This window comes from Tachypleus tridentatus, chromosome 8, assembly GCF_004210375.1.
Source record: "Tachypleus tridentatus isolate NWPU-2018 chromosome 8, ASM421037v1, whole genome shotgun sequence".
In the NCBI taxonomy this organism is placed as follows: domain Eukaryota; kingdom Metazoa; phylum Arthropoda; class Merostomata; order Xiphosura; family Limulidae; genus Tachypleus; species Tachypleus tridentatus.
This window is the reverse complement of record NC_134832.1, coordinates 154,735,369-154,747,369: the sequence shown is the minus strand read 5'-3', so window position 1 is coordinate 154,747,369 and position 12,001 is coordinate 154,735,369. Positions and strand designations below refer to the sequence as shown.

Below are 12,001 nucleotides of genomic sequence, written 5' to 3'. Positions count from 1 at the left end.
TTTGCATTTTGCCCTAGTTTTTCACTTCTGTATTTGTGGCCGTGCCGCTGTACCTTTTATTTTGTGTTATTTTTTTACTATTGTGTTGATGTACGCGTAATGAATTTGACTTTGAATGTTAACCTCTATTGTTTTGCTGTAAGGTTGTGTTAAGTATGGCTGGTTTGTGTTGTTGTGTAAGAATTTTACAGGGGAAAAAGTAAATTACTTCAAATTCTTCATCAAGACCTGATTTTATATCTTTGAGTTCTAAGTGTTTTAAAATTGCGAATGGCTGAGATTGATTTAATGGCAAAGAGGAGGAAGATAGGCTGTATGAGAAGGGGAGATACGTTGTAAGCAGGTTACTAATTTTTCTACATCATTTTTTACGAAAACTTACTAAAGCTTACCTGACATATTTCATTTTTTTCCTGTACACATGTGTACGTGGGTGTAAGTAGAACACTGGCCAAGGATGTTAAGTTCCTTTCTGCCTCGTTACCTATTATTTTGGGTCGCTTCGCTATAAAATCACACGTGCCTTCTCATGAAAAATATTGATTCAGTGTAGAACACAACATGTTCAGTGTATAATTTATTAAGTACACCCGCTCTTTAACGTAAATAGCCAAACAGCGAATCAATTAGCTGCAACTCGACATATAAATCATGTAGACATGGTCAAGAGGTTCAGTTGTTGTTCGACCGAACATTAGAATGGGAAGATACGTTATATAAGCGACTTTTTCCGTGAAATTATTGTTGTACGAGACATAGTGGTTCCAGCATCTGAGAAACTGCTGACCTCCAGGGATTTTCACACATTACAATCTTTACAATTTACAGAAAATGATGCGAAAAACATTCAGTAAGCGGCAGTACTGTGCATGAAAACGCCTTGTTAATGAGTGAGGTCAGAGGAGAATGGCCAAAGTCATTCAAGCTGACAGGTAGGCCACAAATATTCAAATAACCACTCTTTACAACAATAGTGTGCAGAAGGGTAGGAACGTACAACGTGTCGAACTTAGAAGTGGATGGGCTACAGCAGCAGAAGACCACGCCGGGTTCCACTAGTGTCAGCTAAAAATAGGAAGATGAATCTACCATGGGCACGGGATCACTAAAACTGGATGATTGAAGATTGGAGAAACTTCACCTGGTCTGATGAATCTTGATCTCTTCTGTAACGTGCAGATGGTAGAATAAGAATTTGGCGCAAACAGCATGAATCCATAGACCCATTCTACCTCGTATCAATGGTGCAAGTTGCTGCTTGTGGTGCAACTGTCTGGGGAATATTTTCTTGACACACATGAGGCCCTTTAGTACCATTTGATCATCACTTGAATGCCACAGCGAACCTGAGCATTGTTGTTGACCAAGTACATTCCTTTATGCCACAGTCTCCCCATTTTCCAAAGGCTACTTCCAGATGGATAATGCGCCATGTCATAAAGCATACATCATCTCAAGCTGGTCTTTCAAACATGACAATGTCTTCAGTGTACTCCACAGTCCCCAGATCGCAATCCAATGATGAGGTGGAACGGAAGGTTGGCAGAATGAATGTGTGGTCGACAAATGTGCAGGAACTGGGCGATTCTATAGAGTCAGCATGGACCAACATCTCTAAGAAATGTTTTCAGCACCTTGTTGAATCTATGGCGCGAAGAATTCAGGCTGTTCTAGAAAAAAATGGGCTCCTAGCCTGTACTAGATGGGTGTACCTAATAAAGTGGCCACTGAAATTACATCTGGGTGTAAACAGTGGATGGTCAGGTGATACTTTGATGAAAGATTCTATATTATTTTTTGATAGGAACAGCTAACAATATGTAAGGTTTACGCAATTCTTACAATGTTATAATATTAGAACTGTTTATATAACACTGAATTTTTTTTGTTATTGTGGGACAAGTATATTATTAATATTCGCAGTGTTGTAGATGTCTGTAGGTTTATGAAAGCATCAGTAAATGTGCTGACGTTTTTTATAAGTTTGCTCGGAATAAAGAGTTTTTTACTGTGTTGGCCCCTCTTTTCCTCAGAAAACAGTAAAAACTAAGATAATTCAGTTTAACTTCATAATATTCGTACATTTATGCTAGAATTTCTTATCTTGCAGAACTAAAATGGCCGAGTCTGAGAATACCACTCCACTAAACGAGACTTCTTTATTACAGATCCTCATATAATCATTTAAAGAGAATTCTGGAATACCGTTTGTATGTTTTTTTTTATAAAGGTTTATCCAAATTTCGAATTTATTATTGTGCTTAATGTGTCAATGCGAACCTGTTGGTGTATGTGTCAACCAGGTTGCTATGGCCATTGTATAACATCACTTGGTATAGTCTTTAATTTTTTCTGCTAGACGTATGTGCGTTAATGCTATTTCGAACATTATCAGTTCACTTATGAAAACATAACTGTGCATGAATGGATTTAATAAAGTAAAAACAATCATTGTACTAAAGCATACGGTACATGAATGAATAGATTTAATAAAACAAAAACAAAATCATTGTACTGAAGCATACGGTACATGAATGAATAGATTTAATAAAACAAAAACACAATCATTTTACTGAAGCATAATATTTTCTATAGATTTGTATATAACCTAGTGTGTATATATTTATATAATAAATATCGATAAATAAATACAAAAATGTGGCATTCGTACAGATGACATGAAGAAACAGCTAAAGGTGGCGCTACAGCATGGACTTTCTTACCCTGTGTTGACAGTACTGGAGTATTTCGTGGAAGAGAATGGATGGACTCCCAGGTTCTGTTTAGCTGGAAGAATAGCTGTCACCTTGTTATGGTAAGAAAATGAGATTTTTGTTGAGATCTTCTGCTCACTATGTAACTTTAGTCTTAACCTTAAAAAGTGTGACGTTATTCGTACTTAAATTTGTACCACCATTAAGAAAGGATATACTCTTGGAAACTTCCCAAATATTACAGCCTCAATTATCAGGTAAATAATGGAATATTAAAATATCTTTTTTGTATCTAGAGATCTATACCAGCACCAGTTTTATTTGTAAATTGAAAAATAAATGATATTATATAAACATAATTACAAAAGATTCGCATATTTTAATTTTGTTTTCGTTCTGAGTTTGAATGTTTCATTTCTCCTATTGTGATCACATCCGATCAGTAATGAGGCAGGTAAAGCAGTCACACTTTAGTGGAAACTATTAAGCATTGTTGTACGCTTCAGTGGAAACTGTTAAGTATTGCTTTGCATGCCCCAATTAGCCATATTAACTCTGTTGATGAAATAATGATTATTTAATGCATATATAATATTTAGTTTTTTCATTAATATGTGTATTTGCAGTAACGTATATAAAATATTTAATTTTTTTATTAATGAGTGCAAATGTGGTAATTCACACAATATTTAATTTTGTATTAATAAGTGTAAACGTGGTGATTCATATATAATATTTAATTTTTTTGCAGTAATGTATATATGTATAATATTTAATTTTAGGATCAGCCTATTTTTTTGTGCTATGTCATTGTTACTATGGTCGTTTGACAAAGTAGAAGATTCACGAATAGGCGGGGCATTGTGTATTTCTGGAATATTGATGGTTGGATCTGCATTAGCATATAATAGTATAACTTCTAAGAAGCCCTTGATAATGTACTTTGCTGAAGGTGTTTTATTCTTTTCGTATGCCTGGTCTTTCTTTGCAGCAGGTTTTGTTGGTATGTATTGTTTAATGTTTTATCATAATGTTAACACTTACGTTTGTTACTACTCATTTATAATAAGAAACAAATTACTCAAGTGTGTTGATGAGTACAAATGTTTAAATGATTAGTTGTTTTGAATATCACAAAGAAAGCATGAAACAAAAACGTGTGCAAAAATTCAAAACAATTTTTTAAACTAAATAATAAAAACCAGAAAGGCATATACAAAATTGGGATTAAAATTTTGCATGAGAATTGAATGTTTAAATTTCATTTTTAAATATTTTTAGGGTGTAAAGTGAAAGAAAACAAATTATTAACAATATTGCTAATTGTGAGTTCCTTTCCTAGAATGCTACCCATTAATTTGTTGGAAAAAAAGTTTAACCTGTGTCAGTTATTACACAGTTGAGTAAGTTATATTAAAACGATTTTACATGTACAAATTGTCAAGTTACATTAACAACTACAGTTGTTATAACATCACAGTAAAATGAAGTGTATAAGAACTACATTTGAAATTGTTTCATAGGTAGTCTGGTGCCCTCAGAAATGAATAGTTTTTTGGAATGATATGTAATGGTTTTTATAGGACAAAATATTTATATATTCACATTATAAAGTCGTGTTAAAATTGGGGAGTTACAATCATTAAGACTTGAATATTTTTCATACTTAATGGTATTGAAAAATGTATCAATGTGTATGAACATTGAACAACATCTCTTATCCTGATTATGATAAGTAAAATAACAGGTTAAAATCTATGAATGCAATGGCCTGTGGCAACAGTACATGACATAATGATGAAAGATCTCCATTTTGTAAAGAAACCAACAGTTAAAAGGCTTATCAAAGCTCCCAGTAAAACTTCCTGTTCGACATTTGCATACATTAAAATGTTGGATCGTGAAATGGCAATTTGCTACTTATCTAAAACACACTGGTCACATTTCATGATGAGGAGAAAACCCACTTGTAGAGAAAATTATATATTAAAAAATGGCCGTTTTTAAATATATAATTTTCTATACTGGTCATATTGCCAGAAACAGTGCCATGGATTTCCATTCAGTCATTGTTCAAACAAGCATTGGGAAAATGGGATTCATGTAAACTTAATGGATTATGCAAAACATGCAAGGAGAAAAGATGTGCATTGGACATGACTGCTTTACAACAGAGCCCTTTGCAATGGAAGTTGTGATGCAGAGCTATTGTAAAGATGTACAATCATCAGGTAGAACATAACTGAATATAGCAACATGAACTGTGTTGACATATGGTGTATTGATACTCCAAAGTCATTTTAATACAAAATACTGAACCTCTGTAGTTACAACCAAAATAAACTAATTGTTGGTTTGCTTATTGATTTAGGTGCTTAAAGAAGAAAATAATGCTTGTCTTACATTCAAAACTCGTGTCATTTAAGTTTTAGTTTTAATATAATTTGTTAATAACTATTAAAGGTGTAACATAAAGAAATGTAATTATGTTCATTGTTTAAGTGTGCTTTATGCAGATAATGTACACATGATATGTTATTTGAATACTGACTTGAATCTTCATTTTATTGCTCCAGGTTCTCTGACTTCTGTATTTGGTATTGTTACCCTGGCAACTTCGAGTGAGATTTACAAGCTCATTTATCACCAAAAATCTCCAATAAAAATTGTAAAAAAATATACTGAACGTTTATCAGTACCATCACACCATTCATTACAGTCTGTTACGTGATAGGCCTATTTGTGCAGGAGTGCAGTTAGTTTGAGAATTTGAAGATAAGTTTTTTGTTAAAGGGAGTTATGAGGAAGAGACTATGTCAGATATCATAATTAATGTTTTAATGAATGTTTTTTGTTTTGCTTTGATGTAATTTAAACTATTTTTAAATTTACAAAAATCACAATTGAAAATTTAATTATGAACCAGAAAAGTTGTTTCACGGTGGACTTCATAATCAGTCTGACAACACTTTTAACCATCAACATTATTGTAAGTTTTGTAACCAACTTAAAGTTGCATATATCTGGTTGAATTTTCACACTAGATTTATAAGGATCTGTTTATTTCTTGTAATGTGCCACAACATCATTTAGAACCAACTTTAACTATTGGTACTCACCTTTATTTATAATTATTTTTCAGGGGTCACTGGTGATTCTATGTTCTTTGACTTTTGGGCCTTAAGATGAAAGCAGTATATAATCCAAAGTTCCTTTCACGTCCTTTACATCTCGTATTTTTATACTGTTTATTAAACCATGTAAGATCTGAGGTTCTTATCAGTATTTCACATTTACTAACAAATCTAGGGTTCTGATTTCTGTTTCACATATACAAACAAATCTGAGGTTCTGATCAGTATTTTACTTAGTAGGTTTTTTCAGGATGTTGTCAATCGTACAGTGATTTAAAGGATTCTGAAATAGTAGAAGAAGCTACCATTGATTATTTGGTGCTTATCTGTTTGACACACATTAGGTTTAATCTGTTTGACACACATTAGGTGTAATCTGTTTGACACACATTAGGTTTATAGGTAGGGCCTGTTCTCTTTAAGTCACATGGCAATTGTCACTTTCATTGCAAAGCTCATAAAATAATTTGGAACTATCGATTGGCTGAGTGAATGTCAACCTATGACCTAGTGAGGTACAAAGTTTTAACCTTCAATGTTAGTACAGAGCTGTGAAACTGTGTTTATGTTTGCAGCTTAGGCATGCATGACTTTGGAAACCGTCGCAATCGAATTAGAAAGGCAGTATTCGATAACAGCGAACAGGCTGTATTTCGAATGTTAGACTCCAAATCTTAGATTTACAAATCTGTGAGCCTTTGGTTACATATTCTACACCAATGAAATGGAAAGAGACTTAGGGCATCCAAACTCTGCCATGGAATGGCCAGTCACTAGATATGAACTCTGTTGGGCATATGTAAATTATTCTTGACCACTTTGTTCCAAGAGCTGCTGCCCCAAGTACGAGGATTGTTGGTATTGTCCACACGACATGTAAATGATTTGTTGCTGGTAAAGGGCTACTGTACAAAGTAACAACCCCTACTTTGGTATGGTCTAGCAGTGACTGTAACATTGTTTGGGTGATCAAGTCTTCTCGATAAAAACAAGTACGTTATATTAGATAGCTGCCCAGTGACTTGAATATCTTTAGTAAAAGGAAAACTGTATAGATGGCAGTAAGCCTGATGCTTGGGCTTAATTGACATTTTATTATATGACCTGTTTTATTTATAGTCGATATGAACCACCTCATGTTTATGATATCTGAAAGCGAATGAAACGTTATTTTGAACTATTTATAAACTTAAGGAGAATATGTATATATGTTGTTTATTCTAGAGTGTGGATTTTTACTGAAACCCCAGTTTCATGTCTCCCACCGATTATTTCACTATAAAAAAAAATTAAATAGGTATGAATTTTCTAGAACTTCTCACAACGTTTATGTAAAACTTTTTTGTTTTTAAATCGGGATGAATCTTCTTTAGATCGTATTAAGAGTTTTCTAATATTGTATTTGGTTGTTATCCAACTCACTGCTGCTAAAGAAAATTCTGTTTGCGTCAGAAAGTAAGGGAAGATTACTGTTAAACATATTTAAAATTTGTACTGAGATTTAAATGAGCAAAACTTTGTTAGAAAAGCATTCTATTACTATAATTTACCATTTTTTATATCGTACTTTTGTACGGAATCATCTGCTAACTGAACGTAACAAAAGATAAGTGAACTAAAATCACGTAATGTGATAACTGTAATTAAAGGGAAAATAATTAATCTAAATGTTCAAATAGTGATTGTATTCATTTAGAAAGTTCGAAGATTATGTTGTTAGATCTAAACATTTTAAAATAGGAAGAAGTTTATTCATTGTGTTTCATTTTTATTTACTAAAACTGTTAAGATACTGTAAGTTATTTTGTAAAACTTATGAATATAGGTGGCTAACGTTTAATTCCATGTTGTTGAAGTTATAGTTAGTGATTTTATTTTATGATAATTAAATTTTGCATCATATGAAGAGGTACTATTTAATTATTACTGAATGGTAGTTTTTGTGGTTAATATACAAATAATATGTCTATATTTTATTGTAGAAAATATCTGTTTTTGATATTGTATATGTAAATACAGTGATGAACATATTACTGAAAATAAACTATTATATGAATCGTTAATGTTTTGTATATTATTATATACTATGGTCGTATATTACACTATGTAACATAAATTCATTCCTGGATAGTATGTGTTATTTCTTAATTGGTTATGTTGTAAAAATACAGAAAATGGCCATTATTCCCTTCAAACTTTGCTTTTGCTATCTAGATAATGAAATTTAGAAATTAACCTATTTTGTATGTAAAAACGGGCAAATTTGCACATTTTCATTTACGTAAGGTCTGAATAAAACAACATATGAATCAAGATTTAGACGTATTTATACTAAAGTTATAAAAAATGTTTAGAAGTGAGTAGTTTTTCGAGATTTGCGACTGTAATATAAATCACTTTCATGTATCAGCCCCCAAATATAGTCTCCCATCATGTTTTCGTAATTCGTTCCCAGGTCACAAAAGCAAAGTCTGAAAAGAAAAATAGGTCTTTTTCCATATACTTCAGGCATAAGCAATTGGAAAATAATACGTTCTGCCCGGGAACAATAAAAAAATTTCTTACATAGTGTTATCATAGGTTCTTTATCGGAAAGCGTGAATTCCAGTTATTGACCAAATACAAGAAATTGGATGCTGCCAATGTGACTCACAGTTTCTGACGAAACGTGTATTCCAACATTGCTCTATGTTTTCTAGGCTCTTGGATGCTGCCAATGTGACTCACAGTTTCTGACGAAACGTGTATTCCAACATTGCTCTATGTTTTCTAGGCTCTTGCAACAGAACTTACAAACTGACATTTAAATATTACTTAGTTTTTAATAAAGGAGATAAAATATTAAAAAATAGGTACAGAATAAATAACAAAACAACATTAAAAACAAATATTGAAAGGTTTTAGGGGAGTATAGTATATTTACCACTATTATAAATAACATATTTTGTACAAGTTGTATAGTAGGTAAAATTTTATAGTAGGTAAAAATAACTTTTTTATTACGCGATGTGCAACCCCAAACTTTGCGAAAGCTTTATTCTGTGTTCATGTAACTTTGCAACAGGGGTCACGATTCTTCCGCTTCGCCTCCGTTTCCCGCCACAGAAAGCTTTATTTTTATCCATTCTCAGGGTGCATATATCACGTCAGGTCCGGCATGTCCAGGTGGTTAAGGTTTTCGACTCGTAATCTGAAGGTCGCAGGCTCGAATTCCCGTTGCAACAAACATGCTCGCCCTTTCAGTCGTGGGGGCGTTATAAATGACTGTCAATTCCACTATTCATTGGTAAAAGAGTAGCCCAAGAGTTGGCGGTGAGTGGTGATGACTAGCTGCTGTCCCTCTAGTCTTACACTGCAAAATTAGGGACGGCTAGCGCAGATAGCCCTTGAGTAACTTTGCGCGAAATTCAAAACAAACAATCAAGCTTATTTTTAATATTTCTCTTGAAAGATCATCAACAGTATTCAGGGGACTCTAAGTCTTCAAAACATATTACAGATAAGTCTAAAGAAATATGGGAAGAGTTTCACCATTATCTTTATAATAGTGTCTTTTTAAGCGTGTGAATAAGTAAAAACAAAATGAACGTTCCTCTTATCACAGCTCGAAAGACACAAAATGGATCCTCTTGGTACAGAAACGTTAAGATAATTTCACAAAATAGAAATAATAGCAATAAAGTTTAAATAAATAAAACTTCTGTCGGTATTCCGAAACAACTGTTTCAAATTTGTAAAAGTTGTGTTAAACTGAACGATACGATTCGAAACTACTCATAACATATAAATCTTTCGTAAGTTGATTATTTTATTTAAAACTTGGAAAATACATTATATTCATCGTTCTATTACGTTTCTACTGGGTACTTTAATGGAAACTTATATCATTGATTAAACTCAGAAATATGGAATTTAAACAAAATTTTATAATGAGATTACTTTTAAACACAAATTTGTGGTTTCACAGGGTCGTTAATAATAGTTCGGTAGGATGAGAACGTGTTTAATTAATTAGTCCTAGTCTTCTTAAGCCTGGAAGAAAATATAAGAACCAAGAAGGGAAAGTACAAATATGATATAGAAAGACTGAATAACATAAGACAAGGAAGTGACATAAAAATATGAGATGTGAAAGTAATATAAAAATATGAAGTATGCAAGTAAAATATAAAGTATGCAAGTAATATGAAAATATAAAGTATGCAAGTAATATAAAAATATAAAGTATGCAAGTAATATAAAAATATGAAGTATGCAAGTAATATGAAAATATGAGGTATGCAAGTAATATGAAAATATGAGGTATGCAAGTAATATGAAAATATGAAGTATGCAAGTAATATAAAAATACGAGGTATGCAAGTAATAAAATATAAGACAAGAAAGTAATATAAAAATATGAGATGTGAAGGTAATATAAAAATACAAGATAAGAAAGTAATATAAATATGAAATATGGAAGTAATATAAAAATATAAGATGTGAAAGTAATATCAAGATATAAGATGTGAAAGTAATATAAAAATATAAGATGTGAAAGTAATATCAAGATATAAGATGTGAAAGTAATATCAAGATATAAGATATGAAAGTAATATAAAAATATGAAATATGGAAGTAATATAAAATATAAGACAAGAAAGTAATATTAAAATATAAATAAGAAAATATAAAAATATGAGATATAAAAGTAATATAAAAATATAAGATAAAAAGTAATATAAAAACATAAGATATGAAAACAACATAGAGTTGTTTGCTTCTTTTGAATTCATTTAAAAACTAGGAAAGGGCTGCCTGAGCATAGCTTCCCATCACCTTAAACTGATGGTCTAGAGATAGAGAGCTGGTCAGTTATAACTACTGCCGACTGTTGTCCTGCCGAACAGTAAGATTTGACTGTGACTTTCACAGCGCACACACAGTCACAAAGTCTGAAGAGAGATTTTGTAGTGATGAACCATAAAACTTCCGATTCGTTATTTAGCATACTAATCACGCCCATTCAAGAAATAACGAAAACGTAATATAATTTTTCTGTATAAACCTAAAACATTAAAGTAATGTAGAAACACAAACTAGAAAAGTAACAGAAAAAACACTGAATACGAAAGTCATACAGAAACCCGAATACAGATTAAAATTGTGAAACAACAGGTGATATAGAAAAAGGACACGTGAAGACTTGAAATTGAAACAGGAAAATAAATAAATATTAATTTATATTTCAGCATTTTACACCTAACTTTCTGTGTAAAAACTTGAGGGAAGTAGGTAACTTACCTGTTTTATTTGTTGGTCATTAATTTACATACTTCCTACTAGGTCAAGGTGTTTCTTGAGATACAATAATACACACATTAACTAGTAGAGGTATTTCGGTCACAAGATGAAGGATTTTCACAACAAAGCCTGTTATCCTGTTAAATATGTCAGACTCTTAGAAAATAATTATTTTAATTTTTATTCACTTCTTATTTTTCCTCTTCAGTTAATCGATGACCTCTTCTTTTTGGGTCAGAAACCTGAATTTCTCAAAATGTAAATTAGCATCTGTAATACCATTCACAATTTAAACTAAAGTGTATCCAAGTCAGTGCCACCTGTAGCAACTATTAAAGTGTATCCAAGTTAGTGCCACCTGTAGCAACTTCTGGTCAACTCTTTTGTTTAAGCCACTCTCCCCCACAGTCCATTAAAAATGTCACTTCTAGTTGTTAAACACGTCCTCATCTCCCAAACTGTAAATTATTAACATCATTGTGTAGATTGTGCTTTGTGGGAGCCATCTTTATTTTGTAAAACCAAGGATTTTTAGAAAAAGTTAACCTAAAGAAAGAAGGACTCCATAATTTCATGCTAGTGATTTATTAGATAAAGATATTCCCAACTATCATCACCTGTACAATCCTTCTTTAAAATAAAAATAATAACTACAAACATTTACAAATAAAACTGACACATTCTTGTTTAAAAGAACAACAAACGTCAGCTTCCCATCAGTAACACCGATTCAAACAGCGCAAATAACAACACCCTTTTTGTCATAAAGAAATCATCATAACATTAAACAGTCTACCAGAAATTACTAAAAAATTATTTTATTTCACAATGCACAATCTAAAGAAACACACAATTATTTTCAAACTAACA

The 12,001-nt window shown here is 31.9% G+C and overlaps 1 protein-coding gene across 8 annotated transcripts in view; it reads left to right on the top strand.

Annotated features, from left to right (window-relative positions):
- Positions 1 to 7,911, top strand: part of LOC143223784 (dual oxidase maturation factor 1-like) — a 36,346-nt gene extending 28,435 nt beyond the window's left edge. For 7 of the 8 annotated variants that reach the window (XM_076452205.1, XM_076452209.1, XM_076452203.1 and 4 more), the window contains 3 exons: positions 2,674 to 2,815; positions 3,497 to 3,717; positions 5,291 to 7,911. In XM_076452205.1, coding sequence (XP_076308320.1) covers positions 2,674 to 2,815; positions 3,497 to 3,717; positions 5,291 to 5,445 — 518 coding nt within the window. In that variant the 3' untranslated portion in view covers positions 5,446 to 7,911. The remainder of the gene's footprint in view (positions 1 to 2,673; positions 2,816 to 3,496; positions 3,718 to 5,290) is intronic. The other variant, XM_076452208.1, reaches the window with a different exon arrangement.
- The last annotated feature ends 4,090 nt before the right edge of the window (positions 7,912 to 12,001 follow it).